This window comes from Dermacentor albipictus, unplaced genomic scaffold, assembly GCF_038994185.2.
Source record: "Dermacentor albipictus isolate Rhodes 1998 colony unplaced genomic scaffold, USDA_Dalb.pri_finalv2 scaffold_66, whole genome shotgun sequence".
NCBI lineage: Eukaryota > Metazoa > Arthropoda > Arachnida > Ixodida > Ixodidae > Dermacentor > Dermacentor albipictus.
Window position 1 is genome coordinate 426,062 of NW_027225620.1, and position 22,088 is coordinate 448,149.

A 22,088-nucleotide genomic window follows, 5' to 3' on the forward strand; every position below is an offset into this window, starting at 1 on the left:
GCGGAGCGTGCGTCAATGGGCCAGCGCAATGATAGTGTGCCGATTGCATGCAGATAAGCCAATAGGGAATGATGGATACATGACCGTTAAGCAATCTGTGGGCGGCAATAGCAGTCTGCGTGTCACTGCAGCAAAGAATTCCGTTCGAAGCTGAAGGAATCTATCAAGTCCGAGGCCATCCGCTGCCAATAACATCAGGCTAGTGGAAAAGACATGGGTGAGAAACTTCGCACGCAATTTTAAACGTAGAACCGACAGCAGGCTTGCTTTCGCGGATTGACTCAGTTTCAAATGAGAAGAATGGGTAATATTTTGTCTTTTTGCGCAGGAAAATACTAATTCCGTGTGTTTTGTTTCTAATTTGTAGAGGGTTTTAAAAATACTGCGTGGAGCTAATGGCCGGTTTAGGTGGTTCACCCAAAGACGTGTGCACTATTTGGAGAAAAGAAATGCCATGTCCACTTGGCTGCTCAAAAATGGCTGTGCCTTAGCTAAGGTTAAGCCCAGGATGCGAAGCATACTAGCCTTTTAGTTGTTGAACCACTGTTTAGCCTGGTGAACTGCTGTTGCTTGGCTATATTTGGTTCGGCTAGACGAAGAAACAACTCATGCGTTACTCTGCTTCACCTTCAAGAGTGGAACGCGACAGCGTTTCCGTCGACCCGCCAAGGGGTGTAAGACAATGGGTTACGGCGCAGCGACTACGCGCCCCGCATTGGACGCCGTGAGCGTCGAGCAACGCAGTGTTCGGCGCGGCAACGAAATGTGCGCCTGAGCAAGCGACGCACGCCTGAGCCTTAGAAACAGCTCGTTTCTAAGGCAACACCGCATTCACTAGAGGCGCTTTTGTACCGCTTTGAAGCATCGTACTCGTGGCTCTGTGGTAGCGTCTCCGTCTCACACTCTAGAGACCCTGGTTCGATTCCCACCCAGCCCATCTTGCAAGAGTTGAGCCAAAGCCTCCTAGAAAATCAGTCTCCGTAGCACGCCGCAACCTCCGCTTCTCATTCCAACGAGCACCTCTTTCTCCAGGAGGCATCTCACCTCGTGAGTGTCTAGCAGAGGCAAGCGCAGCTGCTTATATACCGCCGCGACACCGCGAGCGACGGCGCGAGTTGGAGCCCCGTTTCTCCTCTGTCGTGACGTCACGGTGTCACTTGGTATTGAAGGCGACACCACCACGCCTGAGGAGCTGGGTTTAGCTCTCGTAACATGCAACAGCGAAGATAGTAATTGAACTTAGGGAACATGACTCTGAAGGCGCGTATTAGTGAATTCATGTCCGCTCAGCAAAAATCTTACAGCTACTACCAGATTCGAAGTAGCCGTCCCGAATATCTGCTATATCATTCATTAGGGGTACAGTTTCAATAATCGCGAACTGCTTGATGCACGCTTTGTGTACTGTTAGACAAAACACCAACGTATTTCGTCTCGCACATGGAAGCGGCACATCTTCAAAGTGGTGCTTGCGTTACGAACCCTCTTACATATTTCAATACTGCTCGATTTCAGTTTCACACTTGAAACACGTGCCGTTAAGTGAATAATCAGAATCTTAATGAGCGAATCTTCTTCATTAGCCATTTGGGTATTCTGATTTACCATGAAGGTAAGTTTCACCTGCTCAGTAAGTGCACCAGAAAAGGATATACAGCGCTAAGTGTCATCGGCGATTCATTTTAAGTACGTTCGAGAAATAAAGGAAAAGCTGGCGGAGCACCAGCCTTTCATTTAAGACACAGAAGCAAACTTTTTTGAATTGGCAATACAAAACCACCTCAATGGTGTTGCCACAGTCCTATCTGCTTTCTGATGCTGTGATTGGTACGATCTGAGCTTTCATATGAGCTATATTCACCACTAAAGTAGCCGAATCTTGACATTTCGAATGTGCTGTAACAATTCACGCAGTGTTTGCTACAGTACTTCTTTTTAAGGTCACTAAATACATGTGTTCTTGACAACTGTATAGCAATTTCTGACCCATTGGTCCTTGATAATGTAGCAAGTTTTATTTCACAAACTTCAATGTGAGAGCAGTGTACATGCGCTTTATGGTTCAGGAGTCAGAAGTCTGAAGCTGTTTCAAAGTGATTGCATTGAAGCATGAAAGATGGTGGAGCAACCTTTTATATGTAGCTATGTATAGATGGCATTGTCTAGACCCTTTCCTAGGGCTAGCTACAGCACAAAATACTTCTCCAGGTATAAAAAGTAACTCGCCATCCCGACTCTGCGAAAGTAGATTTCCAAGGAAGCTGTTGTAAACCACCCCTACAACTGCTGATGGGGGTATGCAGTGCCTTGTGGCTTTAATACTATGGCAGTAATACTATTTTACAGTAATGGAAGTAATGATAATGTTGACAGCACATCATTGCCCATAGCGGTGCTGAAAGAACAATGAAACCAGTTGCTACGCTGGTTAACTTATACTAGAAAAGCTAGTGACGTCACTTACCCATATCCTAAGCTTCTGTTGCCATGACAGCTTGCGCTAGAGTAATTGTTACCGGGAAGCGTATGCGGGAGCGCTACATGCTTTGGATTGTTATAAGGAGCGCCTTATGATCATTTTATGGTTCGGATGCTTGTGTTCAGCATGTTCTTCATTGAAATGAATGCTGTTTCTTATGTTGTATGGATGATTCTAAGGGATGTATGCACTGTTAGCTTCATTTTGTTGAGTGCTTGTAGCTTCTGGCTTATTGCTTGCTGACGGGGGCATGAGTCATTGATGAGTCACTGCTCGTAGCCTCAGCCTCAAGGGGGTATTAGCCATTGCTCTACCCTGCACTCCCCCTGGGATCCGCCCACCATTGTTTTGCAGCGAAGCTGTATATGGCCAAGGTTCTGTGCATTTGAGCCGTCCGTGAACAAAAGCTATCTTCATCAATGGCGCATACCTCCATAAGCAAGCAAAACCTGCAATGGTTCATTGCCCAATAGTGCAGAAGCTACAAGCACTCAGAAAAGGGAAGCGAATAAGGCTTAAATGCTTTCTAATCACGTATACAACATACAGAAAAACATGTCGAAAACTATCACCATCAATAGCTCATACCTCCCATAAGCAAGCAAAAAATGCAATGACTCATAGTCCCGTAAGCTTCGTGGCTACTCACTTTGCGTGAATTAGCTAATATGACACTCCCCCTGTTGTCGTGGTCGGTGATATCAATGTGGATGGGCCGGTAACTAAAAGGGAGTGGTTTATGCGTTCCGTATTGCATACATAACCCTTGCGATGCCGCACCTATCCGGCCCAACTGACCACCCAGCGGTGTACGTTCATCGATTTGACATTATCAAAGAATGTGATTGCGGTTGAGAGTGAAATAATGATCACCGGTCAAGACAATGAGTGTGCATACCTTTCGACACGATGACCACCGATCAAGACAATAAATGAGTTCATACCTTTGTTCAAAATTATGTCTCACCTTCGTGTGGTGTGCTAAACACCTTCTCTGGTCAACCACCTTCACTGAATGGAATGGCTCATGATTTTTTCTATCGACGTTACGCCTTGCAGAAGTCCCGGGATCCTAGTCATAGAAAGCTCCACCGTAAAAAAAAAGACGAAAATCTATTCATGCACATCTCATGCATACAGCATACACCACAAGAGGCATCTGTAAGGGAACTTATGAGAGCTCGAAAACATTGCTAAATTGAGCGTTTATCTTGTGCTGTAGATTTCATAGACATCGCTCAAATCTGAACAAAAGCAGACGTTTGTCCTTTTAGGCAAGACATATTGATAAATGTTGAGCCTTGGTCGAGTATACGGTGAAAGTGAGTGCACTAGCCCACATACGCTAGCTTCAAAAAATTTTATTTCAGAGTGGACATAAACATCATTATCATTATCAGCATCATCAACTTTTCTGTCTACTGCAGGATGAAGGGATATCTAACCGATCTCCAATGATTGCTGTCTTAAGCCCAGCATTTGGCATACAAAATTGTTTGATCGTTTTTGACAGTATTGGCGATGGTGAGGTACGAAGTATGCATGCCGATTGGGCGAGGAAGCAAGTTTGTCAAGTGTAAACTAGAAACAGTTTTTGTGAATGTTACAAAACGAGCATAGTTAATAATGCGAATACGATATTGCCTCTATTAAAACCGTTTCGGCAGGAACCATACTAAATACAGTCAGAATCAATACTAGCTTTTGTATGTGACCCTGCTGCCTATCTGCATGCCATTCCATGATTAACGACAAACCTTATATACAAGGCTCTTTTGGAGAAGAATCAGCAACAACATTCAAGAAACCTCAATGCAGTAGGCTTTCCCTGAGCGGAACTAGATAACATACAATATGGTGAAATTAAAATATCTCACTATTACACACGTGATGTCTCGTATTTCTCACGCCGTGCACCCTGATGAGGTGCGGGCCGCAGCTAATTTTGGTGGCCTCACGCATCGCATGGCTGCTCTCACCTGCACTGACCCACCTGCACTTTCTTTTCCGCTTTTGTACTCTCCTCCACTCTGCTCTCCTCCCCCTCTCCCGCTTATAACTGCAGAATGTCGTCCGTCAAATGAGAGTTCGCTCGAAGCTATTTCTGGTAGAAATACCCTAAGTGAGCGAAGTAGACTACGAAAGCTATAGCTTTAGAAGGCATTTCAATTTAGCGTCTTTGTGTTCGCATGCTTCGTGTCTACGTGGTCGACTGCGCTTGAAAGTTGTGCGCAGAAACCATTGTAGAAACTTCGAGCAGGTTCCTTGCCCGCTGTCGCGTCGCCTGGTCGTTCAATCATCGCATATTTGGTGGTCAATTAAGGGAGCTCAGCATTTCTATAGCCTCAACAACGTGCACACTGTAGCATGTAAGCAAAGTCTATTCGCTTATTATAAAATTTAACCTAGATGGATTTTTCTCCTCTGCCTCTGGTGACTGTTGCGAATTGCCTGCTCGGCCAGTAAACGTGCAAGAAGACTCCGGGAAAGCGAAGGACTTGACGAGATAGGATGAGCGCTTAGCGGCTGGTGCCGTAGTTTTCTAGCGTCTATTATGCCTCAGTTCAATTTGCTCGTTTCAAGAACCGCATGCTGCCACGACTACCTAAGGTGGTCGTGGAAGCATAAAATCTTCGCTATGCCAAGTGTTCAGAATTGATAAAAGAAAGACAGGATGTAATGCGACTTGGATGATGCACTCTCGTCTTACATTTTTTTTTATTTTTCAAGAAATTATAACGTGCCTACACCTTTCTTTCATAGTCTCCAAAGATTTTTCGGTTGTATTTGCTCTATATCTTTAGAACTTTGCTCACTCGACGTTTAGTCATGTGCTATGTGCACCTCATTCAGCGGCCGTGACTCCTTATTTTAACAATCGCAGCTGCTGTGATCATTAGCCATGACCCTTTCATTGCAATCATCCGCTGTCGCGGCAGCTAACATTAATTTACCTATAGCAGCTCTGAAAGGGACACTATCGATTTGTTTGACGAGAAAAGCAGTCAGAGCTTCGCTAAAAACTAAATAATGCGTTAACTTAGCAATCTGTACAAATCGTCCGTGTCTATTACTGCTAGCTTGGCTTGAAGTTCGTGCAGTCCAATTATTTCCACGCAAACTCACTGAACTACTTTGCTACGTCACTTCGAGAAGCAACAGTGAAATGCCACCCATCGAAGTCGACAATTATGAGGGAACGCTGTCCACCACACTGCGGCCATTACCCTTTGCATTCCCCCCACAGACAGACACACACGAAAGATCTCATTATTGCAATATCAATTTTACTGAGGCTGGAGGTGGTGTTTTCTACGCCGGCGTGTTATTATCGATGCGTGGCGATGCAGAAACGACGAAGCCGAGCAGACGCGTCATCGCCTTCTGCTCAGTCGCCTCTGCAGCGAAGCCAGGGCAGCGTTCCACCTTCCGCAGCTGGCATGAACGTCGTGCGCAAAAACACGTGTGCTTCTGCTTGCACGTGGTGGTCCGATCTGAACAGACCTCAAGCTAGAAACGCGGGCGGTTATTAACGCGACAGCGTTAAGAAGCTCGTGTCGCAGAAAAGGCGGTGTCGTCGGCGTCGGTGTCGTCGGCATCGGCGGCGTTGGCCGTGAACGATAAATCCCAGCAGGCACTTCATGAATAAAAAAAACTTGCAAGATGGGCTGGGTGGGAATCGAATCAGAGTCTCCGGAGTGTGAGACGAAGACGCTCCCACTCAGCCACGAGTTCGATGCTTCAAAGCGGTACAAAGCGCCTCTAGTGTTTTTCTTTTCTCTTCAGTCTCAGTTCGTGCACCAATGAGGTGTGACGCCTACAACGCGACTGGCGGCGCTTCTCGCTATGTCAGTATACCTGCGGGAGCCATGTACAGTAACTCTATGTCAGTGTTCTGAGACGTCCGGTAGCCGTCAGGGCGCTCATTACGCTGCGAAGCAGAAGTTATGTTGCGTACTGCGCTGGGCCAATATGCCCTCTCTAAATATTGTTAGAACACCGTCTGAGGAGGTCCGTGCAGGGTAACGCTATCTATATCTTGTTATCGCGCTTTGTGCCAACTGCGCAATTATGTTCCAGACCATCCCGACTTCTGGTAAAGTGAATAGGAGTCATCAGTTGCTGTATTGCTAAATATGCACCTATCGAGGCGACACCAGCACGAGGCCAGAAATGTGGTCTCAGTCCGCACAACCTTGAATGAATGAATGAATTTGCTGTTTTATGGCGCAAGGGTGAATTATGACCAAAGAGCGCCAGGTCAGTGATGATGGGTTTGCGGTGGGTAGATGAATTCCTTAAGTAATAGTGACATAGCTGTAAAGGGGCCTAAAAGCGATCTCTGTAAAGTGCAATAAAAGCTATGTGTAATAAAGTTATGGCAGCGACTAATGAGTACTAATAAAAATACAAAAGAGACATTGTGATAGAATTATCATAATTTAAAATACTTGAAAGCAAACGTGTGCAAGACGCACTACTGCCTAAGAGAGCCCTTAAAGAAGTGACGATAGATGCCTTGTAGCGGTGTGGTGCCCAATGGAGCCGCTCGAGGGTGTTAGGCGTGCCTTGTCTGTCATTTCACGATTGTGTTCTGCCTTGGCGAATATGCTTTTCTTACTCGCCGGTGACGTTGAATCGAACCCGGGACCCGACTTTGATACTGTGGAAAAAAATGGCTGTGGCTTAGCTAAGGTTAAGCCCAGGATGCGAAGCATACTAGGCTTTATTTTAACGCGACAGCGTTAAGGAGCTCGTGTCGCAGAAAAGCCGGTGTCGTCGGCGTCGGCTCAAGCGTGCGGCGCTTGCTCAGGCGCACATTTCGTTGTCGCGCCGAACGCTGCGTTGCTCGACGCTCACCCGCGTCCGATGCGGGGCGCGTAGTCGCTGCGCCGTAGCAAAGCCACCTAGAAACAGTCTCTGTAGCGCGCCGCAACCTTCGCTTCTCATTCCAACGAGCAGTCTGTCTCCAGGAGGCATCTCACCTCGTGAGTGTCTAGCAGAGGCAAGCGCAGCTGCTTATATACCGCCGCGACGCCGCGAGCGACGGCGCGAGTTGGAGCCCCGTTTCTCTTCTGTCGTGACGTCACGGTGTCACGTGGTATTGAAGGTGACACCGCCGCGCCTGAGGAGCTGGGTTCAGCTCTAGTAATATGCTTCGCATAAAACGCTTGCATCTGTGTTGGAAACCGTTCAAAAACTGGACAGTGGGCAGGAGGCAATAGTAAGGGAAACACGAGGCTCAAAGGGCCAACAGGATGCCACTGATAGACAAATTAAGCATATTAAAGAAGAACAAAAGTCAACCGCTGGGGAGGTCAAAATCCTCAAAGACGAACAAACAGCAGTATATGCTAAAGTTGCTGTCATGGCCAGCAAACTTGCAACCCTTGAAAGCACTCTTTATTCACTCAGTAGGGCCGAGATAAGCAAGGTTGACAGTCCACTGCGCAACATCAGCAAGCAACTGCAAACCATCGTCACAAGGTCCGACGACACAGAAAAAAAATGGCTGTGGCTCAGCTAAGGTTAAGCCCAGCATGCGAAGCATATACTAGCCTTTATTTTAGTTGTTGAACCACTGTTTAGCCTGGTGAACTGCAGTTGCTTGGCTATATTTGGTTCGGCTAGACGAAGAAACAACTCATGCGTTACTCTGCTTCGCCCGTCGACCCACCAAGGGGTGTAAGACAATGGGCTACGGCGCAGCGACTACGCGCCCCGCATTGGACGCGGTGAGCGTCGAGCAACGCAGCGTTCGGCACGGCAACGGAATGTGCGCCTGAGCAAGCGACGCACGCCTGAGCCTTAGAAACAGCTCGTTTCTAAGGCAACACCGCATTCACTAGAGGCGCTTTTGTACCGCTTTGAAGCATCGTACTCGTGGCTCAGTGGTAGCGTCTCCGTCTCGCACTCCGGAGACCCTGGTTCGATTCCCACCCAGCCCATCCTACAAAAGTTGAGCCAAAGCCACCTAGAAAATCAGTCTCTGTAGCGCGCCGCAACCTTGGCTTTGAGCTCTCGTAATATGCTTCGCATAATAGAAAGCGTAGGTGCAACCTTCGATTTTTAGGACTTGATGACGGGTATAAGGAAGACTGGGCAGCTTCAGAATCGAAAATAATTATGTTTTGTTCGGATGAACTTGGGATAAATATGGCCTATTGTTGAGTAGCCCTTACGGAATCCTGCCTGGTCCTTTGGTTGACAAAAGTCTAAGGTGTTCCTAATTCTATTTGCGATTACCTTAGTAAATACTTTGTAGCAACGGACAGTAAGCTGATCGGTCTATAATTTTTCAAGTCTTTGGCGTCCCCTTTCTTATGGATTAGGATTATGTTAGCATTCTTCCAAGATCCGGTACGCTTGAGGTCATGAGGCATCGCGTATACAGGGTGGCCAGTTTTTCTAGAGCAATCTGCCCACCATGCTTTAACAAATCTGCTGTTACCTGATCCTCCCCAGTTGCCTCCCCCCTTTGCATAGCTCCCAAGGCTTTCTTTACTTCTTCCGGTGTTACTTGTGGGATTTCAAATTCCTCTAGACTATTCTATATATAGTATAATTCTATTGAGATCTATTGAAGCGCAAGTAAATTAGATACAAGTGCTGCCATCGAGACACGGCTCTGCTTTGTGGCGAGCTTACAGTCCCACAGAGAACCACACCGGTTTAAGGGCAATGGAAGATGCTCCGATGGGCGTATTTTATTTTTTTGTGTAATTTGATAAGAAAGCCTGCTTAGTTGCAATGACGGCTACTGCAACTACTTATGGGTTGTGGCAGCGCAGTTGTCCATGTAGTACGGGTCCATGATGTATCTATCAGTGACACTGTGTACAGCGATGACTCGGCCCATAGTTGGCGCCAGCGTCGTGTCGGTGGCCTGTTAAAAACTAAAACCGGAAAATAATGCGGTAAAAGACAAAATGATAAAAACGCGTTTTTTAGCGTTTTACTTCTTAGAGGGCCATTAAAGGGGAAAATGTTGAGACATAATAATAAATTGCCCTCCGTGATAACCAAAAAAGTACTTTCTATGATGAGATGAGGCCTAATAAGCAAGAAAACAGTGGAGAAAGCAATGTGAATGACAGGCTTGGCTTGAAGATTCCGCATTGTCCGATCAGTCGTGATGCCATTAATGCTTACCGCTCCTGCAAGGGGCCAGGTTAGAATTAGATTGCTCATATGGGACTACAACATGTGCTAAACGAGCCAAAAAGTGAGCCTCGCTTGTTTCGATTTTTTTTCTATATTTAAAATCCCATGAAGTTGAAACTTTTGGTGCCAAACTTGCGTGCCGGCAATGAAGCATCGCAAATAAAGTATTCAATCATGGCTTTGTTATTTTGAAATGACTTACTGCTTCGCTTTACTCTCCCTCCAACAACACGTAGAAACTAGCCGGACGTCAAGATCTCGTGCAGGTAAGTGTCGTGCCCGCCTTGATGACGCGCGGTCGCAATCAGCAGCTTCTGGTAAGCCTCGTAGACCACACTGAAGTGTGTAAAAATGTGACGCTCAGGTCAGCAGCTCCGTGCACACGAGTGGCCCATACATTTAATACGACGTACGCCCGATTGCGTTGTGGATCGTTGCATCACATGCTGAATGTAAAAAAAAAAAGAATGATGGTCAATGGCTTCGCGCTGACATCATGAACAGGCAAGTTTTCATAAATGAGAGCACACAGAGTTATGGAACATCTGGGTTGTGTGAACGGCCTGTTGCAGTTTGAATAGGATGTAAACCTCCAATATTCTTTTTACGTAGTTCTTTAGCACTCCCTTTTAACTAAACCTCATGTTAATCATTAAGCTACCCTCGCACAGAGGAATGGTAGCTATAGTATGAACGTTGCCGATGAAAATAGCAGTGGCTAGGGTGAAATATAATGCTGCTTGTCACTACGATAACTATAAGCTGACGCTTCTCTTCTGCGCCAACTTATAAAATCAAGTCGTCATCGTTTTTAAAGCAAATCTTATTTTTCTTTTGGGTTTGTACTCTTAACGCATATATGAGCAAGCGCAGAGTGTAGTTTTTTTTTTCTCTTTGCCTCCATATAGCCCAAATATGTGGAACAACATCTATTTGCGATGCGTGTTTCATAACTGTACAGAACTTGTAATGTTAATAAAACACAACGGCTCTTCTTTTTTTTGCCCTAAAATTCTTGCTGCAAGAAAAAGAAATAAACTAATCGATTGTGCTGAACTGCAACCTTGCTTGGTAATGCTGGGCTCTGCTCCTCTTCGTTGCAGGTTCGTCTCGTGCTTCATGCAAGTGCGTCCTGCTCTTTTGTCTCGCGGCTTTGGCTGCGGCCCAATTGAACCCGTGCCCTGCGGCAGAGTCCCTAAGTCCGTGCAGCTGCGACTTAACCGGAATAAACTGCATGAAGGCCAAGAGCGTGGCAGAACTCTCGAAGGCGTTCAGCGGTAATGAGAAGACTACGCACAAAGCACTGTGGCTGCAGAAGGCGCCCGTCATCAAGATCGACAACGGAACGTTCGGGGAATACGTCTTCGGCAAAGTGTTCGTCGAAATCTGCAACCTGACCTCCTTCGAGCTGTCGGCGCTGGCAAAATCGGTCAAGTACCTGTCCGAGTTGAGCCTATATGGGAACCAGCTCACTAGCATCGATTACAAAGGGTCAGTGTGACAGCTCATCTGTCGCCTCGATCGCAAATATTTTGTTCACAGGGAATACGTTTTAATGCACATGACTGCGCCAAAGCTGTCCTTCCATCCTCGCTCAGCCTATTATATCACGGGCCTTCGGCATCATACCATTGCACTTGTCTTGGATAATTTCAATGCATGTCGTTCGTGACTGTATATGTATAGTTTCTCTTGAACGACTAGCCCGATTTTTTGGGGGAAGCGTGGTATTCTTGAAAACGGCACGTATCAAGAAAGCTTGTCAGGAAGTCACTCCCTACGCGTAAGCGCACGGTCATGTGGTAGACGTCTGTATTAGCCAACACACCTTATATGCGATGTACGCGCACAGTAAGCGCCAAATGTTATTATAGCAGGTGACACGCTGCCGTGAACACTCAATACGCATCGAACAGCTTCAATAGTCCCCCAAGTGTTACTGTCTGTTTTCTCAGCGTATGTGGCTATCACGTCGTCGTTGGGAGGCTGTTAGAAATAATGGACGACTGCACGTGGTGCGACAGATGAAATGCGATCGTGGTCATCTCATCCGAAACCAATATGAAAGGCTATTAGCAACACACGTTGCTGGCATTCCAATCATGTAGAACTGATGTAGTGGAAATGACAATGAAAAGAAGTTTTTTCCAGTGCCGTCATTGAGGTTGAAGTAATGCACATCCAGAAGTAAAAAAAAAAAAACACGGAACCACACAGGCTAACCACTGTGCTACGTTGGTAAGCACTAACCTAACGTGCTTCTTTTATCGCAAGCGTGATGTACTGACGCTAAGTAGACGCACCCTAAAACGTGCCACGACCTCGTGTTTTCTCGTATGCGGCCAGGTAGCACAGCTGGTATAGGTACTCTACATTGGTTACACATTAACCACAGAATATATAGTAATTCTAGCCCCGGCAGATACAAGAACATTCTCATAAGCGTGCTGAAGATACACCAAGGTCAAAAAGGATGCCCTTGACAGTGATGCTGTCCACAAAATGAAGGTTCCCCAAGTGACCCAAGGACTCCTCTTAAACGCAGTGTGACTTCCTCGTTTTTATTTTTCTGACAACTATTACGAAAATAACTTCATTTAAAAGACAGATATAATTGAAAGGCACTTTCAACACGGGACTAGAGTGAATTATCACCTGCACCGTCAATCACGTATACGTAATTTATAACAGTCATGGGAAAGCCGTTAATTCGTGAACCCGAGCAGACCTGTTGAGCAAGAGAAAGTTGCATCGGGAAATTTCGAAGACGGTCCACAATTTTGTCGCTAACACTCTTCCTCTAAATATAATAGTCCGGAAGTTGATTAAATAATAATAACTAATTAGCCAATCAGTCAAGATAGAAAAATAGTATGGCTAGCTGCAAGCGAAGGACAAAAACATTACGTTGGTTGTGTCCAACTACGTGAAACTTGCGAATTTTTAATCCTTTAACTGGCAAGATAAGAAAGACATCCTCACAGGACGTGTTTTTATTGCTTTATTTCTTGTGAATGTTGTTCAAATACATACCAAATGAAACATGAAAGCGTTTCTCTGCAAACTAGGTAAGATACAGCAGGTCGGATATATTGTTGACCAGCTGGTCAGAGGCAAATGTATGGTCCAAAAGTTGTGTTTGGTAGTTGCTTTGGCAACGTAAATGTGTGTTCTTGAGATGAAGCTCAATGGAGAAAAAAAATAACTTTCTTAAATAAAGGGAACAACATTCTCATTAGCAATAACATGACCACCACGTCCGCTAAGACACCCAAAACATCTGCTGCTGCTCACGCTCGGTATTTTTGTGACTACAAATGTTGAACAGGTACGTAAGTTAAGGTAAATTGAACGGCACTGAATAATATTTGGTTTTGTATAGTGTCTGCAAATATTTTTGTAGGGTCAACAATATTGTTGAGCTGCCAGTTAAAGGGTTATTCATTGCCACAAATTGCGTGGGAAGCACAGAAGAGGCGCCGGACACATGGCATACGTCAGTTGTTTCTGGAATTAACATTTTGTTGCGAATGCACCGCATGTATTTCCTACCTTTTCTTTCAGCGTCCCCGGGTTTATCGCGCTATTTTTATCCCCTCAGCGTCAAACCTTACCAGCACGTTCATCTCTCAGTCACTCTGAAATATCCGTCTCGTCCTAACGACGCAGGATTGCCAACTTCGAGGAACTGCGCGTGCTGAACCTGGCCAATAACAACCTGGGCAATGTGCCAGCATTCGCGTTCAAAAGCCCTTCACTGCAGACGCTGGTAATGAACGAGAATCCCATCACCAGCATCGGAGCGTTCGCCTTCAGAAACCTGCCCAAGTTGAAGGATCTACAGCTGCGAGCCATTCGCGTGAAGAGGTTGGCCCCTTACTCGTTCGCTATCCCCAGGCATCATCCGAACCTGCAGGTAAGCACATGGACAGGCTGAACAGGACGCGTGTGGAAGTGTCTTGATCGTAGAAACGACTGAAAGAAAAGCCATTTTGGCACCGCCATTAGCAAAGGCTTGCTCTGTTCAGCATTTGCCTGTATTCCCATGAAGCTGGGTGCTGGTACCGGTGCTAACTTCGAGCTATAGCTTCACCTTATGTAAAGCTCACTTTTTTAATAGGTGAAACGAGGCTGTAACGCATTATAGATAAGCAGTGATTTAAGCTTTTCGAGGTACCGAAAGTGAATGCAGGATTATATCTTGTACGAAATGTGCGATGTTTGAAACCGTATTTCAAGCAATACGGCATCATGATTTAGTCATAGCCTCGTGTGTTTTCATGTGGCTGCCAGAATAAGCAAATGCTACACACCGAAGTCTAGCAAATCTATCGCGCCAAAACAACAAAAAACATGATTCTGTGCATTTTTCATATTTGTGAAGAGATAATTTCTAAGAATCATAGACGTGAAATTTTCGACGTTCTCATATCTCTTTCAGGCCTTACGCGTGGAATACACAACATATAAACAGGTGAACGCTAAGGAATAAATTCGAAATCCCTAATCTTTTCTGCAGCTGTACGATCCCACGATTCTGAATATAGGAGAAATGGGCTGGGATTAAATTTCAATGGGCGGAATTATTGGCTTATCAAAGCATTACTAGGGAAGTTAGCTAGAGGAAAGCCGCTTGTACGTAGGAGGACTAAGCTTACACAAATCCATGAACCGCTCATCATTTTTCCAGTAAAACTGTGCCGCGTTAGAAGAAAGGATGAGGCGCAGAACCGATGAAGACGCAGGCACTCTGTCTCTGACCGCATTGACTTGCGCATTCTTACTTGATGCTGATATTCACCGATTGGCCTGATAATGAATGACATAATGGACGCTTCACACTGTTCATTATTTCGAAGCTGACTCATCCGCCAGGTCGCATAGGCGCACGCCAGCGATAGCCTGGGTACTTCAGACGCGGCGTTTCACAATTTCCAGGTAACATTGTGAAAAGAACGCAAGGAGTCTGGTTACATAAATCGCGCTTTGCGGGTTTTCCACAGCAGTTGCATTTGATCTGGGGCTCTTTCTACGGGATAACGTCTTGATATATTGCAACTCGTGGGCGCAAGCTTGCATCATCTCAGGAGTATTATGGCACTTGGTGCTTTCACTATGTGACGTGCCATGTTTCTCCAGCGAGAGCAAGTTTTGCGCTTCGGCTGCTGGTCGCCGAATCTCGCCACAGCTGGAGCTGTAGCAAAATAGGTTCACAAGTGCCGGACATCCCTGAAAGAATTGCGCCGTTCTTTGCGGCATAAAACTACACGTGACACTAACATTTACATGGAATCTCGTAACACATACATATACCTTTCTTCCGTGTGTGACACACTATTTTATTGTTGCAGCAATTATAGCTCTACTCGCGGGCCTTCCTTGCCGTCGTTATGCCCTTGTATGGACGGTGGATGCATGGCTCGCGCGTAGAGAGTTAGCTCGCTTCGAGGAACGCGCAATGCATTTCGGGCTGCAAGAACGACGCGGCGAAGTGCGCATGAATGTCAGTTTTAGCCGAGAGTTGCTTACGCTCCGCTCTGCTCACATTTTACGCACACCCGGCTTAACTACGTCGATTTAGCTCGTTTACCAAACGCGTCTCCCAGACACAACAGCCTCGCTGTAAAGCCACAACGACACTAAGTAAACACACCCTCGCGCTTACATCAATCAGTTTTATGCAAAGCATATTACTAGAGCTCAACCCAGCTCCTCAGGCGCGGCGGTGTCGCCTTCAATACCATGTGACACCGTGACGTCACGACAGAGGAGAAACGGGGCTCCAACTCGCGCCGTCGCTCGCGGCGTCGCGGCGGTATATAAGCAGCTGCGCTTGCCTCCGCTAGACACTCACGAGGTGAGATGCCTCCTGGAGACAGAGCTGCTCGTTGGAATGAGAAGCGAAGGTTGCGGCGTGCTACAGAGACTGTTTCTAGGTGGCTTTGCTACGGCGCAGCGACTACGCGCCCCGCATCAGACGCGGTGAGCGTCGAGCAACGCAGCGTTCTGCGCGACAACGAAATGTGCGCCTGAGCCGACGCCGACGACACCGGCTTTTCTGCGACACGAGCTCTTAACGCTGTCGCGTTAAAATAAAGGCTAGTATGCTTCGCTTCCTGGGCTTAACCTTAGCTAAGCCACAGCCCGTTTTTTGTAGTGGAACGTGGCAGCCATGGAGGAATGAAAAAAATGGCTGTGGCTTAGCTAAGGTTAAGCCCAGGATGCGAAGCATACTAGCCTTTATTTTAGTTGTTGAACCACTGTTTAGCCTGGTGAACTGCTGTTGCTTGGCTATATTTGGTTCGGCTAGACGAAGAAACAACTCATGCGTTACTCTGCTTCGCCTTCAAGAGTGGAACGCGACAGCGTTCCCGTCGACCCGCCTAGGGGTGTAAGACAATGGGCTACGGCGCAGCGACTACGCGCCCCGCATTGGACGCGGTTTTGTACCGCTTTTGACGCTTTTGTACCGCTTTGAAGCATCGTACTCGTGGCTCAGTGGTAGAGTCTCCGTCTCACGCTCCGGAGACCCTGGTTCGATTCCCACCCAGCCCATCTTGCAAGAGTTGAGCCAAAGCCACCTAGAAACAAGCGCAGCTGCTTATATACCGCCGCGAGTGACGGCGCGAGTTGGAGCCCCGTTTCTCCTCTGTCGGGATGTCACGGTGTCACGTGGTATGGCATGGGGTCAAAGGTCATTGAAGGTGACACCGCCGCGCCTGAGGAGCTGGGTTGAGCTCTCGTAATATGCTTCGCATAAAAGAGGAGGGAGCATACCGCAACGCGATTGAAGCCAAATCTGTCGGCCCAACGTGTGATCGTCAGGTCAAAGTGCGCGGTTGGTTTTTGCGTTCCCGCTCTTCAGGCAGGGCAGCTGAACGAGCGTGCACCGAATAAAATGAACGAATATTTGATGTTTATTGGCGCAAGGGACAGGTGTGGCCAAAGAGCGCCATTACCGAATAAAATCTACTGGCATATCCAGTGGGAATCAAGCGTCTTAGCCAGTATCGATTCTTGCTCCGTGATCTCGACGCAACAGGTCACGTGGTGAGCTTCCACTGTGGCTTTCACGGATCGTTCGCTTGCCAAGGCAGGCCGCGTGAGGCACTGCTCCCTCTCATATTTTTGCTTCCTGTATGGTGGCAGTGTTCTACATTCCGCCTGCGTCATCCCGTTCCTACGTTCTACGTCATCCCAGCGCTAAACTCTCTGCTTCATGTTTTCGTTTCGGCGTCGTCTGCTGCCAGTTCACGCGTGGTTCACTAAGAGAAATGGTGGGACTGGTAGCTGTCGAGTACGTGTTTCGTGCCGGATGCTACATAGCAAACTATTTTGTGAATTTACACAACAGCTCAAGTATTCGCACGCATGTCGCGGTGCGTGAATTTCTCCCGTGGTTGAATATTTATGAAGAATTCCTCGGCGCCTATTGCTTGGTTTCCCGTCAAGTCACCGCGTTATTTATTTACCCAGTAGTCTCCATCTCGCTCGTACAACTGCACCCAATTCGGAGCGGCCTAAATGGACAGTCCACTAGGTGGACTCTCACAGAATATCCCCAACTGGTACCTGCCAGGGTGCCGTTTCTATACTGCGCAGTGGCTGGCTGTCTGGTTCAAACAAAAACGCATCGGTAAACAATGGGTGCCGCTTTCACTGCCAACGCTTCGTTTTCGAGTGAAACTTTATTTCTCTTTGCCCGTGAAGGCATGCACGGATAGGAGTCTCTCTTGCCTAGGTAGCATGGCCTGTTACGCATGAAACGTAGTGTAGAGTTGAGTGTACGAATAGACTGGTGGTGGTAAAACTTCGCAGAGCGAGGCCATGCTGGACCGGATGGGGGGAGGGGGGGGGATCCGCGATAGCCACCATTTTACTCGGGCTTTGTGATCCCACGCAGATTTTGCTGAACGCTGGTGAACTGGAGAGCATCGAGGAGAAGGCCTTCCAGGGAGTGGCGCCTCTTACACTGCGCCTCACGCTGAACAAGCTGCAACAGTTCAGCCGCACCGTTTTCCAGCCTCTGATGGAAGCAATGGCGCGGAATGCGGAGCGCAACAAACAGTTAGGCAAGGCCAGGATCACCACCGCAGGTGAGGCCTTACGGTGGTTGTTTGTTGGACTTTCGTTATCACTTGCAGATTCCGCGGAAAAATCAGCAATCACCTAAATTGTAGTCCCAGCCTATCTCATCTGTTTCGTGAAAAGCGACTTCTTTCTCCCTGACACTTTGAATGAGATTAAGACATGCTGTACGGTGCTGATTGTGACTAAATATTTTAAAATTTCAATTTCAAAGAAAAATAAGATAGGCCCAACAATGTATGCAGACTCTGCATGCATTTCGGTATATCTATGCTATATTCCATGCCATGCTATGGGCGATGTTGTAATTGCGGGTTATATTTCTGCACTATTCTATGACTAAACTTAGTGATACCTGATCTGACATTCTTGCCTCAAGTTGTCCTCAGTTTTCAAAATGGCAGCCCACAAGCAACTGTCGTGAAACATAACACAAACAGCGCATGCTTTTACCTCAAGTCTTATCAGACTATTAAATATGAAAGGAACAAAAGAATATCAAAGCTCAAACCAGACAGTGGCGTAATTTTACTGGCGTGAATTTTTACAAGCAGCGTAGTGGTGCTCTGCGATGTTCACGGCAGGGTAAAGGGTGCCAAAAATTTTGACGCACACACGCGTATTAAATCCGCTTTAGTCGGACCCGCGTATAGGTTGAATAATGCCCGAGAAATCCGAGCACAAAGCTGAGCCTTGCAATCGCTATCAATGCTTGGCCCTGCTGGCTAAACTGTCATTTTTTGTCTTACAACATCGGCACAGGCAACCGATTCACCTGTCGCGGCTGCGGTTTCTCCTGGCTCACAACCCTGCAAGACCGGCCCGAGATGATGCTCATGCTCGTCGACTTCAGATGCCCTGGTAGACTGGCCGTATGGAACGTGACTAACTCTCTCATCGGCTGTCCTCGTGGAACACCGTGAAGACACCGAAGTCACAATGGAAATGAGGCAAAGCGAAGGACTTCAGCGAAAATGACGAATAAATGTTAACGAAGAAAGTTTAACACTCTTTCAAGTCTGGTGTTGGAGCCTCTTGAGCATCAGGATACGCTGATGTTCAGAGCGCAAGAAAAAAAAATAATGGAGATCCAAAGCAACATTTTGCGATGCTTGTTTTGTTAACTCGTGTTAACTCGTGTTAACTCGCGCGCATTAACCATGGTGTGATTATGAGGCACGGAAGTAAATGCTGAGTCCGGAATAAGTCTGACCACTTGGGGTTCTTATATGTTCACCTAAATCAAAGTACACCGGCGTTCTTGCGTTTCGTCTCCATCGATATACGACTGCCACCGCCTGGCAATAGAGAGTTTTAGCGTGCCCGGCATTCCGGTTTGCGCAAGCGGTTACCGCGTTAGCCGAAGCATAAATGTGAGCGGCCTGATTGGTGGCGCTTCATAATGTCACGGAGCTTAGCAAGAGAATAACAATAATATATTGGGTTTTACGTGCCAAAACCACTTTCTGATTATGAGGCACGCCGTAGTGGAGGACTCCGGAAATTTCGACCACCTGGGGTTCTTTAACGTGCATCTAAATCTAAGTACACGGGTGTTTTCGCATTTCGCCCCCATCGAGATGCGGCCGCCGTGGTGAAGGATTCGATCCCGCGACCTCGTGCTCGGCAGCCTTAACACCATAGCCACTGAGCAACCATGGCGGGTGCTTAGCAAGAGAAACACAGAGCTAATATTGCAGTAACCAAGCGTGTTCTACTTCGTTAACTAGCGTAAATTTTCAGCCACGTTGTAATCGTGAATGCCTTGCCTTTTTAAGATGAATGTTTAGAGCACAGATCTTAGGCGTCTTTTCCTGTGGCGAGTGTGAGCGTCGTACCTCGGCGTAGCTGAGCGAACGAGCACAGCGAAAGATGAACGGGAACGCGGGCCGTAGCGGGTAATGGAAGACTCGAGGAGGAAAGCGGGGAGAAGGGTATGGCGAAAGCGTGAGAAGGAAAGCGTAGTGCGGCGACAATAGAGACTTTTAGCGTGTCCGGTATTCGGGCAAGCGTGGGCGGTTTGCCGGTTTAGCGGGAGCGCAAACGTGAGCGGCCAGATGGGTGGCGCCAGCTGGTGGCGCAAAGCTCAACCACACAAACACAGAGCTAATTACTGTATTCTGCTTAGCTGCTGGTGTAAATTTCGACAGTGGCGTAATCGTGTTCACAATTACGCCGCTGCCAAAAATTTGCACGAGTAGCGAAGCAGGATATGGTGGGTTACTGCAGTTTTAGCTCTGCATTTGTCTGGTTGAGCTCTACAACACCAGGCGGCTTCACCGCTCCGGCCGCTCCCGTTCCATCCGGTGATCCGCCCAAACCGCTCCCGTTTACCGGAATAGCGTACAAGCTAAAAGTCTCTATTGGCTACGAGACGACGCGTGAGTAGCACGCGTCGTCTCAGAGGTCTGTCGGCGGCGGCTGCGGTGAATCACGCCCACGCGTCACCCACACACTGGCTCTCGCGATCTCCTGATTAGCGAGGCAGTCGCGCCACACTATGATGCATTTGCAACGTGCCGCACGAGACACGTTGTCCGCACCACTCAATATATCGCGAAATCGCGAAATGACAACACGTATAGAGCTAGAAAAAAATTATGTGGTTTGACGTGCCAAACCGACTTTCTGATTATGAGGCACGGCGTAGTGGAGGACTCCGGAAATTTCGACCACCTGGGGTTCTTTAACGTTCGCCTAAATCTAAGTACACGGGTGTTTTCGCATTTCGCCCCCATCGAGATGCGGCCGCCGTGGCCGGGATTCGATCCCGCGACCTCGTGCTCAGCAGCCTAATGCCATAGCCATTGAGCAACCACGGCGGGTCTGCGCGGACGTGAAGTATTCTTTCGTTCTCGTTGAAAATCTTGCCTCTCCTTCTTCAGTTCGATTTCGTTGCTCAATACGGAGTTGCATTGATAGCCCCCAACTTGCGGGCGAGATTAGTTGAGAGAATACGTATACTACGCAAGTGCGTTTCTTTGCATTTCTCTTCTGGCTTAACCAACATCGGGGATGCTACGCACCAGAATCGAATATAAAACGCCAGCGTGTAAATGCGTGCCACCGTGCCTGCCTCATTTAGCTTTCAAAACGTGACTCTCCGCATCAACAGCTAGCTGGAGCTGGGCCCTCTTTACTAGCCCAAATTAGGTGGGCGAAAAGGTCTGCATGCGCATTTCCGCGTAAGGCATTTGGCGTACGTGTATATTTCGTGTTGGTTCTCTTCGTGACTTCTATGTTTTTGTGGGTGTTCAGTGGTTCATAGATACGACAACAGTGTTGCATGCGGCCCAACATACGGTGTTACATGCGTGTGCGGAGAGCACTCTGTACATTTGCGTGGGACACAGTGCAGGCGATAGACGCAGTCTTCTTTTGCTTAATTTACTTTTGTGTCAGCGTTCAACTGCCTCGCTTAAACTTCAAGAGCGAGACATTTCGACACAATCGCCTTAACTCGGGCGTGGAGTTGTTTGTCGTGCGCAGCTCAATAGCCCACGTTGTTTATCACTGAGTCGACATCACTGATAGCAATATAATGGTCTATTTTAGGAGCTTGCATGACGACAAAACAAAGCCGTTTATCCGCGTCTAGCAACAAACAGCTTGGAATGCTTCAAAAAAAGCCCTGTCGGTCCTTGAGTGCAATGACAGCAAAGACCGCGTACTAGTCGCACGCAAGCTCCGTTCGCGATGTAACTGACCCCTTGAAATACAGCGCCTTCTTTTATTGTTATTGTTTTACCGTGATCGCAATAACCTGACGGCGTTCATTCTGGTTTAATCAGCTGCTACTCGCAGTGAGCCCAAGTCAGGCCACCTTTGAAGTGCAGGCTAACTAATGGGCTGGTGGCTTCGAGAAAGAGAGAACGAACAAATCGGGTCAACGGCATTCGAGAGAATAATGCTTCGCCAGCGCTTGGAGCTGGGAGGTGGTACGAATGACATCCCTTCTGTTTTCGAATTGTAGCGTCACCGAGCACCCTTGCAGGGAAATGTATTTCTCAAATGGGTTACAGTCGATGCTGCTATACTGATACAAGTTGCCAGCCGATGCCTATGTTTATTGACATGTGACATTCTACGGGGATGCATCATGGCAAGGTGCCTGACTTGCACCGAAAGTGTTGGAGAGACTTCTACGTGAATGATGTTGCTTTTATTAAAAAGCAAGGTGTGTTGATAGGGACTACGAAACAGGGAGACACCAAAAAACCAACGGACGTGTGTGCATAGTGATTCATTCCATTGCCAAGCGGCATTACATCTACTAGAATAAAACGAAATTCAAAGTTATACACTGATGTTTACGCGTCATTTATTTAAGTAGTTATTTACGCGTCATTCTAAAGGC

The 22,088-nt window shown here is 47.3% G+C and overlaps 1 protein-coding gene across 1 annotated transcript; it reads left to right on the plus strand.

The window, feature by feature from the left end:
* Positions 1-64: 64 nt before the first annotated feature.
* Positions 65-18,737, plus strand: LOC135916306 (oplophorus-luciferin 2-monooxygenase non-catalytic subunit-like). The gene is made up of 5 exons (XM_065449638.1): positions 65-217; positions 10,747-11,134; positions 13,313-13,559; positions 17,547-17,739; positions 18,494-18,737. The coding sequence occupies exons 1-5, from the start codon at positions 214-216 to the stop codon at positions 18,652-18,654; spliced, it is 993 nt and encodes a 330-aa protein (XP_065305710.1). The 5' UTR covers positions 65-213; the 3' UTR covers positions 18,655-18,737.
* The last annotated feature ends 3,351 nt before the right edge of the window (positions 18,738-22,088 follow it).